This window comes from Phoenix dactylifera, unplaced genomic scaffold (genome assembly GCF_009389715.1).
Source record: "Phoenix dactylifera cultivar Barhee BC4 unplaced genomic scaffold, palm_55x_up_171113_PBpolish2nd_filt_p 000026F, whole genome shotgun sequence".
NCBI classification, from domain to species: domain Eukaryota; kingdom Viridiplantae; phylum Streptophyta; class Magnoliopsida; order Arecales; family Arecaceae; genus Phoenix; species Phoenix dactylifera.
In genome coordinates, this window is record NW_024067667.1 from 3,105,062 (window position 1) to 3,126,249 (window position 21,188).

The window sequence follows — 21,188 nt, forward strand, 5'->3', positions numbered from 1 at the left end:
TTGCACCTTCTGATGCATCAAAACTAGTGACAATCACAATCCTTGTAAACTTGTGAACCATGCAATGTTAATTTACGTTCTTATTCTGTCCTCACAAGTTTGTGGGAACAAAGGATATTATTTTCCTCCAACAGGGAAACTAGGCTATGGTCTGAAAACAAAGGGTTTCAGTAGTATCCTCAGTGGACTACAATAGACACTGCACCAAGAACATCCTCAGCAGTGCCTCAGTTACTCCATATTCAAACTGCTGACAAATGAAACGAATACTTTTCTTCTGTTACTGCTAAAGAGACTCGGAGATGTTTGGAAATAAAAAATTAGCCTGTAGACTTGTTGACCGACTGCCCAATTATGAGTCAACTTCTCATGGTAGCTGACCAAGTCGTGGAACAGCAATTAGTGCTGGTACTACACCATAGCACCAATAAATTTCTTGACCCGGTCAGCCACTCTCGGTCTTCACCAAATTTCGTTCTACATCTCTTTCGATTCCTTCCACTTTCCTCTAAGTTCCGTGTCGTTGCTGCCTCTTTTAGTTGTACGAGTCACTGTCACAGGATCAAATCGAGCGCCAGGTAATATTTTATTAGCAGTATGAATCATAAAAAAAAATTAACCACTAAACTGATCACAATATAATACCTATCAGGCAGGGAGGAATTCTTCCGGTACCTCTACTTTCCTCCGTATTTCATCAACTGTTCATGCTAGAGACAAACATATGAGAATATATATATATATATATATATATATATATATATATATATATATATATATATATATATATATATATATATATATATATATATATATATTGTAATATAGTTCCGACAGATGAAACGGATATGGATAATTCCAACAAGATTTTGTTCTTGAAAGAAAAAATTATTTCTTGATGTACTTCATCCAATTAATCTAGAACCGGAACAAAAGAGAATATATGTTACACCATAATTTTGAATCTGTCAGGAACTGAAATTTGAGAAGTCCATCTAAATCTTGAATTGAATTGTATTGAGCCTGAAAATAAGTTCGGTGGTAGTTTTGGTTAATTGCTCGTGAAAATTAACTGGATTGATTGTGAGCCAGGATAAAATAATCGAACTGTAATCCTATAAAGATTATAGTAAAAATTTTCAAAAAAATTTCCTAAAGAAGGGACTTAGGTGCAGAATTTGCACCGAATCACTATAAATTTGGTTGTATTTGTATTGCATGAATTGTTTGCATTAATCACTTGCATATCTACTTATTAATTACTCGTTGCACTCATATTCACTTATCAAGTTTTACTTTGTTGCATTCCACTTAAAATTTTCGAAAAGCCTAATCCACTCCCTTCTTAGGTTGCATACTTGGGCAGTAGAGGAGACATGAACTAGAGCTTTAAGTGGGCGATCATGTATTTCTTAAGGTAACTCCTGCAAGAGGAATTATGAGGTTCGGAATCAACAGTCTCAGGTTTGTTGGTCTTGTTTACACCACATCTAGAGTAATTGCCTATAATCCGAACATCAACCAATAACAAGCCTTAAAAGGCCATCAAGTATGGATCGAGTAATAGCAGATCTTCAAAAGTAACATCTTATGCAGCCAAAGAAAATATTTTAAAAGAATGTCAATCTTCAAATACTAAGGTGCAAAGTCAAAATTGGTCAGAAAGATGCGGTATTCAGCCAATAGGCCGAAGATGTACGTAACCATCAAGCTAAGTTGCATTAATTAGGAGGTCATAGTTGTACTCGATTAGTAAGCTGAAATACATGGCTAGTAAGCCAAGTACTTCTAGAAGGATGCCAGCCTCCTATCAAGTATCGGAGTAGGTTGAAACACTAAAGTGTAGGCTGATACACTAAAGATGCAGTCAAAATAACAAAAGGGGTGTAAGCCGAAATACTAAGGATGCACATCTATACACCAAGGGAGGTGCAAGTCGAAACATCAAAAGTACAAGCTGAAACCTCAAGGATGCAGGTCGATACATTAAGAGAGTGCAGGTCGAAAAACCAAGAATGCAAACTACTATACCAATGGTGCAAGTAGAGTGATTGTGGTGTAGAATAAGGGAAGCTAAAGTTATCAGCATAGGATAAGAAATTTAGTGGAACAGAGTCCAAGGATGGTGGTTAAATAGCAATAACTACTACACATGAAGTGGAAGTAGTACTCACACTACCTAGATCGTGAGAAAAATAGTAGCCCACCATGCATGTTCATAGTAGCTCATATGACATAGAATAACAAGGATATGTATCAGAACTAAGTAACACTCATGTCATCGCTACTTAGGATGTGAGTGAAGTGGTAGCACTACCTACCATGCATGGCAAGAATGACCAATGTTGCATAAAGTAGCAAGGATAAGTATCAAGGTTAAGTGATGACACATATCCTAGCAATTAATAAGAGCCATTTAAAAATATTGGATTGTAATGCTAAAAAACCTACTTCGTAGGGATTAATTGCGATACTAAAAAGTCCTACGGGGTTAAATGTGATACTATGGATCTTGCCAAAAGGATATTATGGTCATAATTAAAAGATTGTTGAGTTAAACATAACATTTTCAAATAGAACTCATGAATATGAAAACGTATATCTAAGCAATATTCAATGTTCTAGATTGGTTTGCTGAAGTAGAATGATTTTATTTATATGCTTATTATTAGACAGAAAACTTATTTAATTTATTTTATGAATTATCCGGTTAAAGAAGTTTTACCTACTGGATAGTTAAGTTTATTATTTGGTCTCTTCTTTTCTTACACATTCAGAGAATTGGTCGTTGATGAGGTGTTGCCATCGAAATGGGATTAGAAGCGTGAGCAAAACAGAGTGACATGGCTTAGAATTAGAATATGTATTCATAATTTATTATTGAAGATATTTTATAGGTTTCTTATTTTGATGGAAGATTCTTATGAACAAAAAAAATTCCTCCCATAAAAAAAACAAAAAAAAAATTCTGAATATTTCTTAGTAGCCAGATATATTATTTATTAAAATTTGAATTTGAATTATTTTTATTTTATTTTATTACATTATTTATGATATCATGTTGAAAGTCTTGTATGCTTCAGTTGAGTATGCAGCGGTCATTACATTTGTCTCGTGATTTCGGATTCAGAACATGACACCACCAACCATTAATATTATATTTTAAAATAGTTTTAGTAGTATAGGTCATAATCAATAGTGTAGTTGTTTAAATTGGATTTGAGAGGAGCAGTGTGTGTGCATGTTTTAAATGCCATTGTAGTAAGGCAGTCGAAGGATTATATAATAGAACTACGGTATGCAGGCCTCATAAATGGTTGCAAATGCATTTAGCATTTTTCTAATTATTTAAAAATAATTATATTATATTAAATATATTGATTACAATGTTAATGACAGCAATAATTTCTAATGGGTAATATAAAATTATTAACAAAGTAACCAACAATTAGTGCTTTTATTGCTTAGTATCTGGTACCTAATAGCAATAATTCGAACATAAGTACCATGGTCATGGTAACCTGATGTAAAATTATAATACATTATATCCTCATCAACTATCTCACCTATCAACACATTCATCCAATCCTATCAATACCACAACATTATAATTGATGTTTATGATATTATATTATAGTAGCATTTCAATGTTTCCTATATTACACGACAAAGCATGTAGTCGAGACCAAAGAATGAAAATATAAAACAAAAACGAGAATCAATTGGCATTATATCCGCACACATTCCATTATTATTATTATTATTATTTTGGTAAAAAAAGAGGGAGCATAACCCAAAAGAAAGATTAACCTTGCTGAAATTCAACTCCCATTGCGTCTGCCTGTACATTCATTAGTTGCTGATATAACAAAGCAGTTGATATGCTTAACGTGCATGAGTCAGATACCCTATAGAATAAAATGTGAACTAATTTTGGGGTTTCGCGTTTCGCATGAATATAAACCTACAATTTAACTGGTATAATAAAAATAGTAAAGATTTGGAACTTCAAAAGTAATAACAAGGAAAGAAATCAAGAGCTCAAAAATGATCTAGTTTAACTAGCTTGGACTGAATAGTACTTATCACAATGATGAACATTCCCATTCAACCATCAAAGTTGTAACACAGTTTGCCAAAAGACAACAGGTGTTTTGAACGCATTATGAGACCATCTTTTGTATTCAAGTTTTTGCAGGACCACTAAGATATGGTATAGGATTTTCTTACTTCCACATACTAGAAGAAGGCGCCTTCAGGGGGCTGAACAAGCTTCCGACTGTGTGGGGCTGCCATTTCCTTCTTCAGCTGGGTCAGGATGTCCTCCATGGTGAATTCCCTCTGCCAATTTGCCAGCATTCCAAACTTCTTGGCCTCAACCTGGAACACTCGCAATCTCAAGTTTTCATTCAGCAGTATAACGAAGACCACTAACAAAAAGATCTCTAATAGTCTAGAATATGGCTCCTAAGTAGGGCTACAAATGAACGCAAGCTGTTCATGAACAGCTCGGGCTAAGCTTGGTAACAGACTGTTCAAGTTCAGCACAACTAAAAGACAAGCCAAGTTTTAACATTTTTTAAAGCTTGGCCCATAGCTTGAACACCTTGAGTTTGCAAAATTGGATAGAAGCTAAGCTTGGCTTGATAAGAAGCTTGCCCAAGCTTGCTTGAAATGATAGGTGAACCAAGCTTGAATATACTCTGTCAAGCTTGGCTTAAATTGCTTGTCTGTTTCTTTATCATTATTGTGCTGGTTGGAACTACCGTAGGAAAGCATAGTAGTGGTTAGAGTGTTACAACTCCAGTCTCAGGGTTAACACACGTCATGTTGATCCGCGAGTGAAAGCGAACACTTGGGGGCTTCTCTGGGTAATCTTTATCACAGAAGAGCTTCAACTGATAGATACGACCTTCGTGTACCGACTGCAATTCAACAGAAAAGGAAAAGAATATCAATGACTTCAGCAGGTGTCAATATCACTGAATTTACTGATAATAAATAGCTGTGCTGAATTGAATGATTATTCTTAACCTGACTTGGGTAGTTTGCAACTGTTAGGTTCAAGGCAAATCACGTCCAGATAAACATATAATAAAAAATAGACCATATTAAGAACATGAATTACTTAATAATCTTCAACAAAAATAGGCATATGGACGGAAAAGTGGCATCTGATTTTGATAGTACAAAGAGATTGGTTCAATAGCAAATTGAAAGACAGTTTTCACATGGAAGTCCTAGAGTACAAAAACATACAAGAAATATATATCACAAACATGAGAACCCAAGCAATAAGCAACAAATCATAACTAGCTACAAGGAACAGCTCACAAAGCCATATTAAACTACCTAGAAAAACCATACTACATTTCTATACTAAATTTCTCAGACTAACCAAAATCAAAAGATATAAGAAAAGGGTCATTATAGCCCTGTCTTATAAGGAAACTGTTCAGGCACTTTGAATAAGAGTCTGCCATTAAGTGACTGAGTATCAATCCAGTGGAATGAGAAACATAAATACTGACTAATACAAGTATCTGTCAATAAACTTAAAAAAGTTAATAAAGAACTCGGTGTGGGATTTACTATAAGCACAGTTTCTTCTGTAAGATATACAGATGTCAAAAAAGGTTATGCCATTAGATATTTAATAGGTCAGAGCCCCGAACTAGTTCATAAATAATTTTACAAGTCCTTGTTCAGATTTCTGATGTTAGCTTATCTTCCAACCACCATTATAAACAGATAATTCCTATGGTGCTTCATTTGAACAAGCCTGAAACAGCATGCAAATATCCAAAACTGTTCCATAATGCATCAGGGTACAGCCAACCAGTAATTAGAGATATTGGAAATTTCGAAGCCTCATATGTAAAATAAATAAATAAAATAAATAAAATTCTATCAGATAGGCTAACATACTAATGTGGTATGATGAATGGGATTTCACAGAAATGATGTGGACTGAAAAGAAAATACAGTAAGTAACTATGAGCAAGTCCCTTTAAAATACAAATGTCAATAAGATCGTGCCACTTTGCAAGTATATGACTGAATGTAGATAAAGCAGAGGTATACATTAATTGGACCAATAATGGTCCCTGTCCAAGATCGCATGTAAATATCATCTCCATCATCCATTCCATAGCTTACTGTGCCATCTCCAATACCTTTCTCTCCACGTTCAAGTTCCTCCAGTAATCTAAAGTTTCGAGGTACTGTGCAATAAGCCAAGACAAATAAAATGCATCATATGTATTTCAAAATTCTACAAAATATAAAAGTAGATTTATTCGGTGCAGTGTGAAAACAGGGCGAAAAGAACAACAAAAGGTTCACTTTTAGATGAAATAAGCAAAATCTGTCAGGGAAATCAACTCAGCAAGTGCATCAACATTTGGCTGACCAAATAGGAAGGATTTGATTGACAACATTAATCCCATCAGCTGGTGACTAAGGATTATTCAATCCCTTTGATGAAATATTTTGCAGCACATCAATGATTTAGAAGACTGTTGGCAGTGATGGGCAGCTAGAAGCCATTTAGTGCATAAGAAATAAGCAAATACCAGAGGCCAGGGTGGCCCAAAATTAATAAATTCATAAAACTAATCAATATAAGAAATAATATGCAATATATTATAATCCAAAAAATGAATCATATCATATAAGATGTAGAAAATCAATGTGGGGCACATGAAAATTTAAACAAGAAATAAATATTTCAAAAACAGAGGGATGCCATCTTCCATGTCTGGTCAGCAAAATCTACAATTAGCAAACGATATCTGGTAAGAGAAAGGAAAGAGTAGAGAATTCAACCTGAATTTGCAGTAAAAGCATATGGAGCAAAGTGAAACAACAACATAATCATAATCTAAGTTTCCGCAGTCTGACAATTATAAATCCATCAATATTATGACAATGATTTAACCATAGGCATACAGTTGAAATATAGTTTGAGGCTTTGAGCCATTCCCAACGTCAAAAAAGATCCATGTCTCGGAATAAAACAAAGTTCACTTCCCAAAAATTCAGTCCACTGTGGTAGCAGCACCAACTAAAGTTGTTTTAACCATACAAATTGGAAGGAATGGTGATAATTCTTCTATAGTTCCTCTGTTATAAAGATTAATTATTAATATTAACTTAATGCTAGGAAGTAGCCTTCTTGCCAGCAGAAAAATAAAAGAATATACTTAAGGGCAATGATTCATTCAGCCAAAAGATCTCAGACAGAAACTTACTAGTATACTCTCCAGATCAAGTCTGATGTGTAATTACAGAAATACAGAAGTTCATAAAAGGTGACCAAACCTGTTTAGTCACTTATATCAATTAATGATCCTATGACATAGCAGTCAACTTCAGAACATCCAATAAATTACTAATCATCAAAACTTTCCTCCTACAGATATTGAGGGATGAAAAAATTCTCACACATACACATCACAGATGAAACCTGAATTTCTACAGCTCCAGCTTTTGAATGGAAACAGAGAAACTTGAGTTCAACAGGCAAAAATGCATTTATTTTCTGACCGAAAATCCATGCATCAGATATGCAAAGATATGAAACAAAACATGACATATCCAATGAGAACATTACAGTTATCAGAAATCCATGAATATCCATATGAGGATGCATAAATCTCACTTGTAAAGACCACTAAAATCTCTGGATCAGATTAAAAATAAAAGGACAAGACTCCATAACTGCAAGACAGAACTTTGTCTACTTTATGAGATTAATCTCAGGGTCCTATTGGAATCTATGCAAGGGAAGCCTCATAAAAAACCAAATTAAGTGCTCCATGACAATGGAAGCAGATTGTCGTAAATATACTGAAGACAACCAATTTGGAAGTAGAGAAGTTTCTTTAAACCCAAATTATTAGTGGATCCTCCTATAAAATGTATTTGCATCTTCATAACACATATGAATCCCTTATGCAGAACTGACATGCTTAGAAATTCACCTACTTAACTATTCACACTACAAAGCCTTTGCGTCATATCAAAGATAACAACAAACTCTCGGATTTTTTTTTTCATTTGATAAAATGCTGAACTTAGTTTTAAAACTCATCAGAACCAATGTATATTATTGTTCATTGCTTGTCCATTAAATGACAAAAGTTCCTTCACTTCTAAATATGCAATACTAAACAAAACTCCTTGTACAAAATCATGGATTCACCTTAAAAAATTCCACAAAAGGCATGGACCATTATATGCCTATGCAAAATTGACATAACATATATTAATATTAAAGCAATGAAAGAAAAAAACATTAAAGACCTGTTTGGATTTTCCTATAGGATTGGGATGAAAATCCTATAGGACTCGTCGATTGGGCCAGTACAACCAGTAGGATCACAAGACTATAGGCTGCGCTAAGCCTATATTCATAAAATTTCCAAGAATAGATTTAAAGTGGGCCAGCCTGAATCCCATAAGAAGGAAAAAAAAAGATCACAGCAAGTCTTTTTTTCTCCCTACAGGAATGGGTTGGAAAAGGTCTAGTACATGGGCTAGGCTAGGCCTTATATTCTGTAATCCTAGAAATCCTTTTTCCAATCCTAAGGATCCAATAGGATTATACAAACATGCCCTAAATCTAGCATTCATCCAATACTTATCCTTCAAAAGGGAAAATCCATAATGAATTAATAAATTATAAAACACCAAAGCCGAAAAGCTAGTCAAGGTTTCATAGATAATACCAACATCACTTGATCCTCCGGAGCTGATCGGCATGTTGTAGAGAGAGAAATCTTAGAACAAGAGATGGCAAGAGAGACGTGGAAATAGGAACAAAGGAAAACTGATGAGGAAAAGACAGACTAATAAAGATGCATAGTATGCGCTGACACTTGATGTACCACATTGGAAGTTTCCATCTGTAGGCCCACATCTGGTAGGTGTCTGATGTCAAACAAGGGTTCAAAAGTTGGCCTGCTATCTTCACCCTAGCCTCACTACCGACATCCCACCATCTGAGAAGTAGTGTGGTCTCCAAAGTTTTAAGGCCATATCATCAATGACTGAAGGGCTGGTGGTTGCTCTCTTCGATGGGCCCAAACAATTGTGTCATCTAATGGCTGAGATCAACTGATTCAGCAATCCCTCTCTCTCTCTATGTATGTATATGTATTATGAATACATATTACATACATACATAATAGCCTAGAGTACGGGCCTATCCTAGGATGCAACTTGAACTGCAGGTGCTGGATTAAAGGCTAAATTGAACTCAACCAGATTGCTGACCAAACTTAACCTGACGAATTTTAGGCTAGATCAGATCAAGAGATGACTTTATATGGCTTTTTTTGACCTTTTTGGTTACATCCCCCAAAAAGAATCTCATTACAACCTTACATATGATGTTACAAGATATTTAAAAACAAGAACCATAAAAACAATTTTAGGCTAGATCAGATCAAGAGATGGCTTTATATCGTTTTTTTCCTTATTTGGTCACATCCACACAAGAGTTTCATTACAACTTACATATGATGTTACAAGATATTTACCAGCAAGAACGATCAATCCTAGAGGAGATTAACCCAGTCAAAAGTACAAGTTGAGTGAGGTGGAGTTTGTGTAAACCTGATGCAAGTTGCACTCCTAGAGTCTATGCATGTGAAAATGAAGTAGGATAAGATAACAGAAATCTAGAATTTTTTTTTACATTTATGTTAAATTTCATTATTATACCTCTATTACACTCAAGAGTACAACTTCACCCTCAAGCGACTCCACTTGTACATTAATTCTCAATCTTTCTTCTTAAAATCATGACCTTAATAGGGACACTGCTCTTTTAATTTTTTCCTCTTCATCTTATCATTGTTGGGCACTACATCTTCACATTTCCAAGTGGCGTCAAAAGTCCAAGATGTCATGAGCAACATCACAGTGGACTGCAAATAAGAATGGACCTTCCCCTCTCTTTCAGCCATTAAATTTGACATCTCCAAGACAACTACAAGTGGATTCAAAAGAAGATTGAAACTTTAAACAAAAAGTAGACATGTCAGAAAAGGGGAGGACACCAGCTCTAATGTTAGGACTGAATCTTGGGGGTAAAATCTAACATTATAAAAATGATATCAGATAGAAGAGAGAAACGTTTGCAGAATTGAACCTAAATTTGCATTAAAAGCATATTTTCAAGGTGATACAACATCATAATCAAAATGCAAGTTTCTGCATTCCATTATCATAATCATCTACCTCTATCAAGAGGCAAACAAATATTCATGTGAACATGTAAAAACCTCAAATATAGAGACCTCCACATTCTCTGTATCAGATTAAAATAGAAAAGACAAACGATTTCAATTATTGCAACATGGAAAACTATCTCTATATAGTACGACCTTGTTCTCAGGGTCCCATTAGAATCTATGCACAGAGAGTCCTATAAGAATTAATTGCCTATCAAATGGCTCATGACTACTGAAGCAGATTGATAATAAATGTACTGAAGGAAACTCATATGGTAATAGAGTAAAAGGAAATTGAACTCAAATTATGAGTGGATCTTCCAGTGAGGCATACATGTATCTCAGTTTTAATAAATACAAACCCCTTATCCAACATTGATACGCTAAAAAATTCACCTGCTTGACTAAGAATTCACAGCATTAAATCTCGTGCATCAGATTAATAATGATGATGGTGATGATGATGATAATGATAATGATCATCAACAAACTTCCAAAAAAAATCGTTCAATAGTATGCTGAACGTAGAATGCTTACCGATTGCCCGTTAGATACCAAACGTCCGTTGTTATTTAAAAGATACAAATTTAACCAAAATCCCTAAGACAAAATTAAGAATTCACCTACAGAATTCCCCAGAACATGATCGGATATCTAATCCACAATCAGCATACTATATATCAACTGTAAATCAATATAATAGAGAAAAGACATCAAATCCAGCATTCAATCCAGATCACTAATCTAGAAGGAAAAGAAATACACAACTGATCTATAAACTACAGAACAACGGAAATCGCCGAAGCCGCAACGAAATCGGTCGAGGTTTCAGACGTCATTACCTACAACACTCGATCCTCCAGAACCGATCGTCATGTCTTAGAGAGAGAGAGAGAGAGAGAGAGAGAGATGGAGAGAAATCTCGGAGATGGGTGGAAGTAGGACTGAAGGGAAATCGAGGAGAAAAAGACAGGCGAATAGAGAAAAGTACGCAACCCACGCTGACCCGTGGTTTACTGCATAAGGCGGTCTTCCTCGTGCGTGAATCAAACGGCCAGAATTTATCCACGAATCTCCGCCCTGGAAACTTCCGACATTCCACTGTCCGAACTTAGCACATACGAAGAAATCATGGAACGATCAAGATCAACTGTTTCGGTGATTCGTGTGTTAAAAGTGAGCATTCATCCATGGGCTCTATAACGTGAGCATGAAGCTGACCCCAACCCTCTTGAGCTGTAGCCCAAAAGCCAATCCGAAGCTAAAGTGGCGTAACAAGCCACAAGTCAGCCTGGGCCTCTTTTCAACGTAATAGGGATGCAACTTGGACATGTTGGGCTAGATTAGGATCAACTCAAACTCAACTTGGTTTTTCAACTAAACCTAACTCTACTTTTTGTTCTAATCCGAAGCTAACTTCTTTTAGCAATACTTAGGCTTTAACCCTAGATCTCCTTAAGGACAACCCCTTAAGAGAGAGGTGCCATCCAACTAAGGTAATACTTGTTGGCTCATCAAAAGATAACTTGATTACGCAAAAATTAGGTCTCATCGGGTTGAAAGGATTGGGCTAGGTTAGTTGCTTGATAAAAGGATTGAATTGAATTTGGAGGTGATAAGGCAAGCTTTAGTAAGGTAAGATTGGAAGCCGGCTTTAAAATTTTATATCTTTTAGATATCTCTACCCCTACTAACCAAAATCATGGCAAAAACACCTAAAATTTTATCCAGAAATCACGAAATATTAGAAAAAGGGGCAAGCATATTAAATATATATGATATATTTGAGCTCTAACTAACTTTTTCTTATAAAGTTAAAAGGAGATGAGTATTGTTGGTGTTGCGGAGACGGCCTTTGGCCGGAGCCTCACACAACAGCACAACCCACATTAAGCTAGCAGAGAAAGAGGACTGCGTTCCTTCCGAAGTATGTCCGCTTTGGGCGCTCCGGCCCGCGCGTCACCACTGCCCTTTGGGCGTTCCGGCCCGCACGTCCAACGCAGATGGAGGGAGACCACTGCCCTCACGGTTTTGCCCTTCAAAAGGTGCCTCAAGAGGAAAGAATTTCCATCCCCCATTTAAGGCACAGAACCTTTCCGCTACTAGCCGATGTGGGACTAAATTCAAGGCCCCCTCCCCCTCCCGCAACATAGCCCCCCAGCGGGAAGGTTCTTGAGCCTCCGCAATCCTGAGGGGTAGTCAACGGTGGGAGGAGGCGCCCCCTACCTGGGGCGCCATTTGTTGCGGGGACGGCCTTTGGCTGGAGCCTCACACAACAGCATAGCCCACATTAAGCTAGCAGAGAAAGAGGACTGCGTTCCTCCCGAGGTATTATCTGCTTTGGGCGCTCCGGCCCGCGCGTCCAGTGCAGACGGGGGGAGACCACTGCCCTTTGGGCGCTCCGGCCCGCGCGTCCAGCGCAGACGGGGGGAGACCACTGCCCTCACGGTTTTGCCCTTCAAAAGGCGCCTCGAGAGGAAAGGATTTCCATTCCCCATTTAAGGCACAGAACCTTTCGCTACTAGCCGATGTGGGACTAAATTCAAGGCCCTCTCCCCCCCCCCCCCCCCAAAACAATTGGCTATCAGAATCAAGAGAGCATTTTATCTATTAAACTAAGCCATGAATTTATGGCTCTCTCCTTAAGCCAATAATTGAATCCTACTTGGCATCATCTTAATCGTTCTCTAATTAAAATTCAAACTCCGCCATACTAACAGTCCGACGGGAGAATTGTATCTTCTTCTCCCTCTTAGGCCTTTATCTCTTTGATTTTTCTCTCCCTAGAGCTTTAGCTCTCCCGTCCCATTTTTTCCTCCCCTCTTACATCAATTCCCTTAGATATAGACACCACCCCCCCCCCCCCCCCCCCCAACACACACACATATACACGCACAAAAAAAAAAAGCAGCCTCATCAAAGATCCAAGGAGGTCCCCAAGGAATCTCTTTTAATAAAAAGTAGTGTGCCAAATGCAAGCCTATCCACCCGAAGAAGTTTCTCAACCATCTCTTTTACTTTGCTTTTTGTTAGATTCATATAATGATGATGCTAATTTTGTAATTTGATGGTCAAATTATTGCACCTTGATGATAGATTGGCTTGCTCTTTTATTCGTTTTCATATTTTAACTCAATTGTTATGTATTTACTTATTAGCACGTAGATCTTTGATTTTTCTTTTTTTGGGTATTTAGACAAGTAGATAGAGTCTGGGATCTCTTGATCTTACCCTCTAGAAACTTTCCTATATTACAAAGTCCGTAACTGATAACATCCTAAGATGTATTATAGCTAAAATTCATTGTTACTAGGCCTCATCCGTCATTGCTTATCCAATTGGCACATAGTGGATGCATCCTAGGCTCTTCTATACAAGGAAATACAACTTATACCAATGGCTAGAGAGAGCACGCTCCTACTTAGTCCTTTCCCAATAATATCCTCAAGATTTATCTAGAGAAGAATTCCATAGATCCGTCTTATTTATCTACTTTTATTTCTTTTTTTCAATTTTAAGCCATAAATAACTGTTGGCAACTCCAAACAACTAGGGATCATGGTTGAGACCCTCTCTGTAGAGGTGATAACAATATATTTGTACAACGACAATATTTTTCTCCAAGAAAATTATACTAATTTGAAGAATACTTGACTTTTGGGACATATATAAATAATTTTTTCATGTTGTAAGAGGCCCATACAATGGAAAATGGTTTACTATTTTAGTTCCTCCTTACTTTCAAATTTTAGGTATTGAATTTGCACCAATTAGATTATGATGTGGCAGTATCAAGGATCCTATACACATATACAAGCTAATTTATTGATCATATCTCTTAATAGATTTATATGAACCTGCATAGTGACGAGTGGGGACAAATAATTGATAGTTCCTATTTGGGCTATGTAAGATTTTATATAGGGATGCACATGAAATGTGCCACTCTTAAATTTCAAGATCAAGTATTTCAGAAATTAGAAAACAATTTGCTAACATAGGCATCTTCATAGCATAATAAGCTTTAGATCAACTAATTTTATATAATTAGAATTCCTTTAGAAGTTCTAGAAACTTACCAACTTTGTTAGTAGCCCTTTCATCTTGAATGCTACAATAGCTACTACAAGAATTTACAGAATCCCTAGTGGTCAAAAAATGTTGGAAAAAATTGAAAATATGCTTCCAATTATATCCTTCGCATTTTTAAAAATGTGAGACAAGTGTCTGCTAATGCAATATCCAGGATTTTATTCTGGCTACCATGATATCTACTTCTTAAAGTTAAGCTTTATTATAGTTATTAAAATCTTATTCAAGTTATAAAATACTCATTTAAAATATATTGTCATGTTTCAAATTTCAACAATTATTTCTTTTAATAAAAAAGTTGATCCATTTTCCCTTTGATAAAAAAGAACAAAAGGAATTACTTATTTTATTCTTTGTAATATTTTCAAAACCATTTTGTTTAAAATATTTAAAAATATCAATAACTTTAACATATTCCTATATTTTTATATCCTTACAAATTCATTAAAATATAGACAATTCTATTCATATTGCAATTAAAGTGGGATTTAATATGCACAAATTTTTAATATTTTTATATTATATATTTTTCTTTAGATAATTTATAATTTTAATATATTTCTAATACAAAATCTGGTCAAATTAGTGATCAAGACCCTTGGTCATATCAATCTCGTGCATCCTTACATGGTACTGAAATTGAATGCTAAGCAAGCATTTTTATTTTGGGTCAGCTAATTACATCTTCAAAAACTACTTTTGACTCATTGCTGGGAAAAAGAAAAGATAAGCTATAAATTAACATCCAGTAATTTATCATAAATATGGAGAAATTTTTTTTTCCAGTATTTTTTAGAAAAGCTACTAAAATAATGTCATGGATTCTATGATAAATGCGAGCTATAAACTAATACTTGGCATTTATCATAATTACGAGGTAAAGCATCATTTTTTCTAACATTGCCACTAAAATAATATTGCAAATTTTATGATAAGGATGAGCTACAAACTAATACCGACAATTTATCATAAATGCAGGCCAAAGTGTAATGCTGCTAAACTAATGTTGCGGATTCTATGATTTCTTTAGCAAGCTAATCACTTGAAAATACTCTTTCATGTATTATTGGTTGATTTTGGTACCTCTAAGTAGCTTTGTTGCAGTTGGTTCTATGATAACTTGCTATTTTGTTTTATAGCAAGGTACAAAAAGACCTAATATGAATTAATAATAGGTTTAATGTATACAAACTAATTTGATCATCCTTCTCTCTTAATGCATTTTTGTGAACTTTCCTAATCAAGGCAGTGGTTGATACTTGTTATTCGGGGTAAGAAAGATTTCATCTAATAATGTAGACAAAATATGGTAATAGGCAAAGTGTAAGAGATTCGAAACAAATCTCAACTATCTCATATCCTATTAAGTAGGTTAACTATCCCCATTAATAATGTTCACTAGCTTTGTGATGATTTGATTCTGTCTCACCTTCTCATAGAGAATTTGAATTAGAGCATAAATTATTTCAAGCCAACTTTCGCTTGAAAAATGAATGGTAAAGTGAACACAATTTTTATCTCTACCTTATTCAGCAATGAGCTAAACTAGATCATGTAGCTAGTGGCCTTGGCTCTCAAATCTTCTAATATCGGCCATCATGACCAAAGTAGCAGCAGCTTGGGAATAATCAGATTCCTCCTTAGCTATTTGTACTTTTTCTTTCACCTACTATTTCTCCATCGTCCTCAATCTTTGTCATTGCCTCTTTTGTGTCCTTGTGGGAAACAGAGGGTTTTAGTAGCAATTAGAAAGGTAGCACTTCAACTAGACCTTGCACCATTGATTTTGAGAAGGGACTAGTGGCTTAACAATTTTGAGCCTCTATTGTGAGCTGGAGACTGCAACTCTCACATAATGGCTTTGCCCTTCATTGTGCTCAAAATGCCCATTTCCTTTTGGACAACCAAGTGAAGAGTTGTCGACTCCTCTTATCTTTTAAGCCACTATCAGACTTAGGTGAGACACACTTTTCTGACACCAAGACTCTTAGACTGATCTTTTTTTATTAAACAAAAGATCCTTCCATCTTTTGCTGCTTGCTTGCAACTTCCCTCTTATTAGCCGCTCTTCAAGATTTTATAGGCATGCTTCCATTGTCTGCATTAGAAGGTCCCACTTCACAATTATCCTAAATATCTAGCTTGTTAAACTTGTACCAATAGTATTTATGCTTGTAGAGTAGCTCTTTCGACTAGATTGTCTCCCATCTTATAATTCTACAACAAGAGCACCTTCCATCGAGATATGGATACTCTTTATTTTTAGTTCAATAAACTCCGTCTAGGTATTGAACCAAGCCAATGCTTGATCGATATCGTATCCATATCGATCTACCATATTTTAATTGGTATTAAGAACCTCAGATCCACTAAAGTTACATTTATCTCACTTTTGGGAAAGGACCTCTATCCACCAGCATCATGCCTTTGTTCTTCTCTGTAAATTTCAATATTCCATCCACAATTGCCTTTGAGATGGAGTTCTACAGGACAATGTAGTTGGTGGTATGGTGACTCCATTTGTTATGCCATTTGTAATATTTCTTGTCCCTTAACTCTTTTAGCTGAGGAACTTTATACCCTTCAGGAAGCCGAATCTACTTGTTCTTAAGCAAATTATCAAAAATCTGCTCGATCTTCATAATATTGGAAGAGTATTTCATATCTCCTTTTGCTAGAGGTTGTATAGGCCAATTCTAAGAAGTCGACTTGCTCAAAATTTTGCAAACCTGTGGTCTTCCTATGTGGATCTTTGTCACAACAATCTCGTTGCAATCATCCCCTTTGAGATTGCATTGCTCGAAGTCAGCAGCCTCAAAGGTCGAAATCTTGTATTTAGGGTTCAAGGAATATGTTCGCTAGATGCTTTCCTCTATTCCTCTTCCTACAATATGGTTTTGCAATTCACCACCTACGTCATCAACCGGAAGAGAACGGTAAACTTCTACCCTGCAATTTTTTTTCTTATTCCAAATTTGGGTTGTTCTATGCTATCTTCACATTCTCAGCCTTTGTACGAGAAGTATAATAGCGATTCTTAGCTCTCTTGAATGGAACCATGAACCGTTTAATGAATTCACTAAGCTACTGAAGTAGACTAGCCAAGTGAGCTATCAACAACTTTGGGCTTAATCTGATAGCATTGTGCATGGAATTGAAGCTCCAGATCTTGCAAAGTATGAAAAGAGTTCAAGAGAAAATTTATTTACTAAGTGAAAGCAAGCCTATTAGGAAATGGACGAAGCTTGAGAAAATCATTATCATCAGCTTTGTCGCATTGTACTAAGAATCAATCAATATAATACACTATAGATAACTTATCATCTTCTGAAAACTTCAAGAATTTTGGAGCTTTATATCCTCATAGAAATTCATATACCTAATCTACAATTCAGGATATGATTTTTGATATACCAACCTTAATGCAGGCCGATACGTGCACACTAGTTGGTCTCATACTATCTCAACCAACTGTGCAACGTTCAAATTCTCCCTCTCAACTCCACGGATGGTAGGTTGAGTAGGGAATGCCAGTTTTGCACCAACTGATAAAGAGGGTTGTTGTATACTTGGAAGTCACCATGATTGTAAAATGATTGCCCCCTAACATAAAAATTCTGTGACAACGATTGCTAAGGTAAAGGTGGTGGAATATGTTAAGGTGTCCCCCATCATATAAATTAGGTACCACAAGTTGTTGCAATAGAGGTGGTGGTACACATTGAGGTTCACCCCTAGCCCTTATTATTAGCCAAGACTGTCTTAAAGGTTAAATATTCTGATCGCTTGCCCAATAAGTCGACCTATTCTTGTGGTTAAGATTGTAGTTGGTGAAGCATCACCAGCATTCCTCTACATAGGATTCTAAGGATCAGGATGGTTATGGTCCACCCGAAGCTTACCTGATGACCATGTGAGGCTTGTAGCATTATTGACCAATGGGTCTACTAGATTGTTGGGAGTTCTTGCTCCAGTGTAATCTTCTTATCACCTTGATCTTGAAGTTCAACGGTCTCACCATGATAGAATTCGGCCTTGCTCTTATCATAGGCTGAAAGTTTCTAGAAATCATATCTCTATAGCAACTTGGCATTCCCATATTGCAAGGATTGATGGGCTGAAATGCAATTAGCCCTATTCACTATATTATATACTAGAGTAAACTGCACTTAAAAATGACCAGTCAGCACTGCAACAAGTTGATCAACATACTTTAAAACTAAAGTCGATACAGCCTCATTCTGCTCCATGAATGGTCTTACTATTGTGGCCACTTAGCTGGTGATCACTTTCAAAATGTCATGTTGACCCTCTTCCATGTGGATTTTGATTTGTGCAACCACATCATGGAGAGAACCAGCCTGAGAATGAGTCATCTCCTACTGGGGAATATGGCTCTCTTGGGCAAGTTCCCTCAGAGGGGTAGAATCTGCATGATTGTTGAACTTTTTAGTTCTCTGTGGAGCTGCAGGAGAAGACCCTGACCACCCCAGTTGAGAATTTGGAGACTCCTCGATGTGAAACAATGAACTACCTAGTTGTCCAATTATGAAAACTTTCATCTTCTTCTTTGGTGGCATGATGACAACTACACAGTTGTCCAACTGGTAACAGTGTGATGATGATTACATAATGTCCTACGGGAGATAATATAAAGATAACTATACATTATCCTACAGGACATGCTAGAAAGCTTGTTGCCACCTTTTTCATCTTATTTCGACAAGTTAGGAAACTTAGAATCTACGAGGAGCTCGATGGTTGAGGTAAAAGGCCATTTTTTTCTCCAAGCTTGACTAAATGAGGCTTAAATGTGTGTGCATGAATGCCACCAACGTTGGACTAGCCAGAAAGGTGTGGGTGAGAGGGAGGATAGAGAGTAGTATGGATCCAGGTGCCTTAATTTATAAGAATTTTCGTCACTTTCATACCACCATTCAAAAGAGAAGATGGAGATAGATGAGAGTGTAGTGCTGGACTATGGTAGAAATATATAGTAGATAAGGCATCAAAATTCATGGATAAGGATCTTTCTCTTTATTAAGGATTTAATAAATATTTCACATAATTTTTTCAGGAGAGTAGATACTCAACCCAGCATAAACCACTCTAAAATGTTACCACTTTTTCATGGTCAACCAAATATGCCAAAACTATTTTTTTCAAATATCATATTTTTAGAAATTAATTTTTTAGAAAAAATATTCTAGTGAGGAAAAATTCTTCCACCAAACCAAACAAATCCTTTATTTTGTAATGGATAGTTACCCATCTGGGAGTTATATGGATCAGGGAAGTGATGGTGGCTTTTTCTCTCTCGCCGGAACTGGCCCATATACTTGAATACGAGGATGCCGTCTGAAAGGAGAAAAAGGTTCATGAATGTTTTGACAGTGATGTTTGTACTTCTGGAAATCTTAACTAGTCTACCTTTCTGGTGGTGAAGTAATAGATTTTTCCCGTCTTCTACAACTTGTGGTTGGGTTTGGTTGCAAGCTAATGCAATGAAGCTTCCATCTGACACCTTAAAGTGTATGGTGTTTATATATGTTAGAGGAATGGGTTGTGTAAAATGAGCCAGTCCTTTTCCATGATGGATTCATGTCTCCTCTTCATTTTTATGCTTCTAGGTTCTTGATTTTGACGAAAGCATGAGAAGGAGATGCTTGGACTTCAATCATTCTCATTTGGCTCTTAAAATGCATTTGTTAGGTGAAGTGCTCAGGCAGAGAGGTAATGTCCTTGGAAAAGGGATGACAGAATGCAATTGGTTGTGTATGGCCCAAATTGAAGTATGGCAGTGAGATACCCTTTGCATTTAGTCGTACCATGATGTTAGTATTGTATGCATTTAAATGGAAGGATGAAGAGAAGGGTAGACATAAATTGGTATTTATCATCTGAAGTTATCGCTCTCATTACTCTCAACTGCCTCAATTACTGGTGCATTTATTTGACTTTATGGGATTTCAACCCAAAATAGTGTTCCCTTTCAATGCCTCTAACCGTCCTTCTCTCCCCTCCTCACCCCCAACACCCAATTCCATTTCTGATAACAGTCTCTCCCTCTTCTTCTTCTTCTTCTTCTTCATTTTTTATTTATTTATTATTTTCTTGGCCGATACATATGTTAGGAAACTCTGCATGTAGACCTAGTATATTCAGCTTGGTTTCAATTTTGCACACATTAATATCAAAAAGTTATTACACATTATACCTTAGGTTTTGAGGCAATATTATTTCGATTAAAGCCACATGGAGAGACCTTGGTAGGAAAAGATATATATAAGAAACATAAGAGGACTTACTATTATTAAGTCACGATCGTTCACCTAATTTGTTGTCGAACTTTAGTTTGGATGGTACGATCCCTTGCAACTTGAGGTAAGGGGACATGTTTGATCCCTTGCCCTCATTTTGGCCCAAGTTCTCAATGTCTCAGTTAACTGGGACCTGGGCTCCAGCCAGATTGGGAGGATTTTGGCTATAGGCTACAAGTGGGGGTTAGAGACTCTCCCAGTCTTAAAAGAGGGTCACCCACCTGATTCCACTAATTGGGTGTCTTACCCACTATTTTATGAGATGCAAAGACAGCTGTTATGCTAGAATACTCATATGTGGGTTTAATCCAAACACTGCCTCTCCACATGACTTCTTTTTTTCTTGATGCATGCAATTAAGTTTTGTTATATGCCAGGTATAATGTGGTGTTTTATTCTTCTTGATAACAAAATTGATAGGATAAGCTACTGAATTGAGATTGGCTATTATCCTTTTTTGCATATGACATGCATTAAATTTGTGCCTAAGCGTAAGACAATTTCTATGTAAAAAGGTTTGTGTGTTGATGCTGCT

General features: G+C 36.3%; 1 protein-coding gene across 5 annotated transcripts; it reads right to left on the bottom strand.

The window, feature by feature from the left end:
• Nucleotides 1–284: 284 nt before the first annotated feature.
• LOC103713643 (ubiquitin-conjugating enzyme E2 variant 1C-like) lies at nucleotides 285–11,229 on the bottom strand. 5 transcript variants are annotated; one of them, XR_005506946.1, is made up of 6 exons: nucleotides 11,084–11,229; nucleotides 6,085–6,224; nucleotides 4,800–4,925; nucleotides 4,231–4,380; nucleotides 646–701; nucleotides 285–551 (listed from the first exon to the last, which is right to left on the bottom strand). XR_005506946.1 is itself a non-coding variant. In XM_039115899.1 (5 exons), the coding sequence occupies exons 1-4, from the start codon at nucleotides 11,115–11,117 to the stop codon at nucleotides 4,240–4,242; spliced, it is 441 nt and encodes a 146-aa protein (XP_038971827.1). In that variant the 5' UTR covers nucleotides 11,118–11,229; the 3' UTR covers nucleotides 285–551; nucleotides 4,231–4,239. The 5 variants fall into 5 exon arrangements, 3 of the variants coding, with proteins under 3 accessions (XP_038971827.1, XP_026662972.1, XP_026662973.1); XR_005506947.1 differs by having other exon boundaries at nucleotides 646–710; XM_039115899.1 differs by lacking the exon at nucleotides 646–701.
• Nucleotides 11,230–21,188: the final 9,959 nt, after the last annotated feature.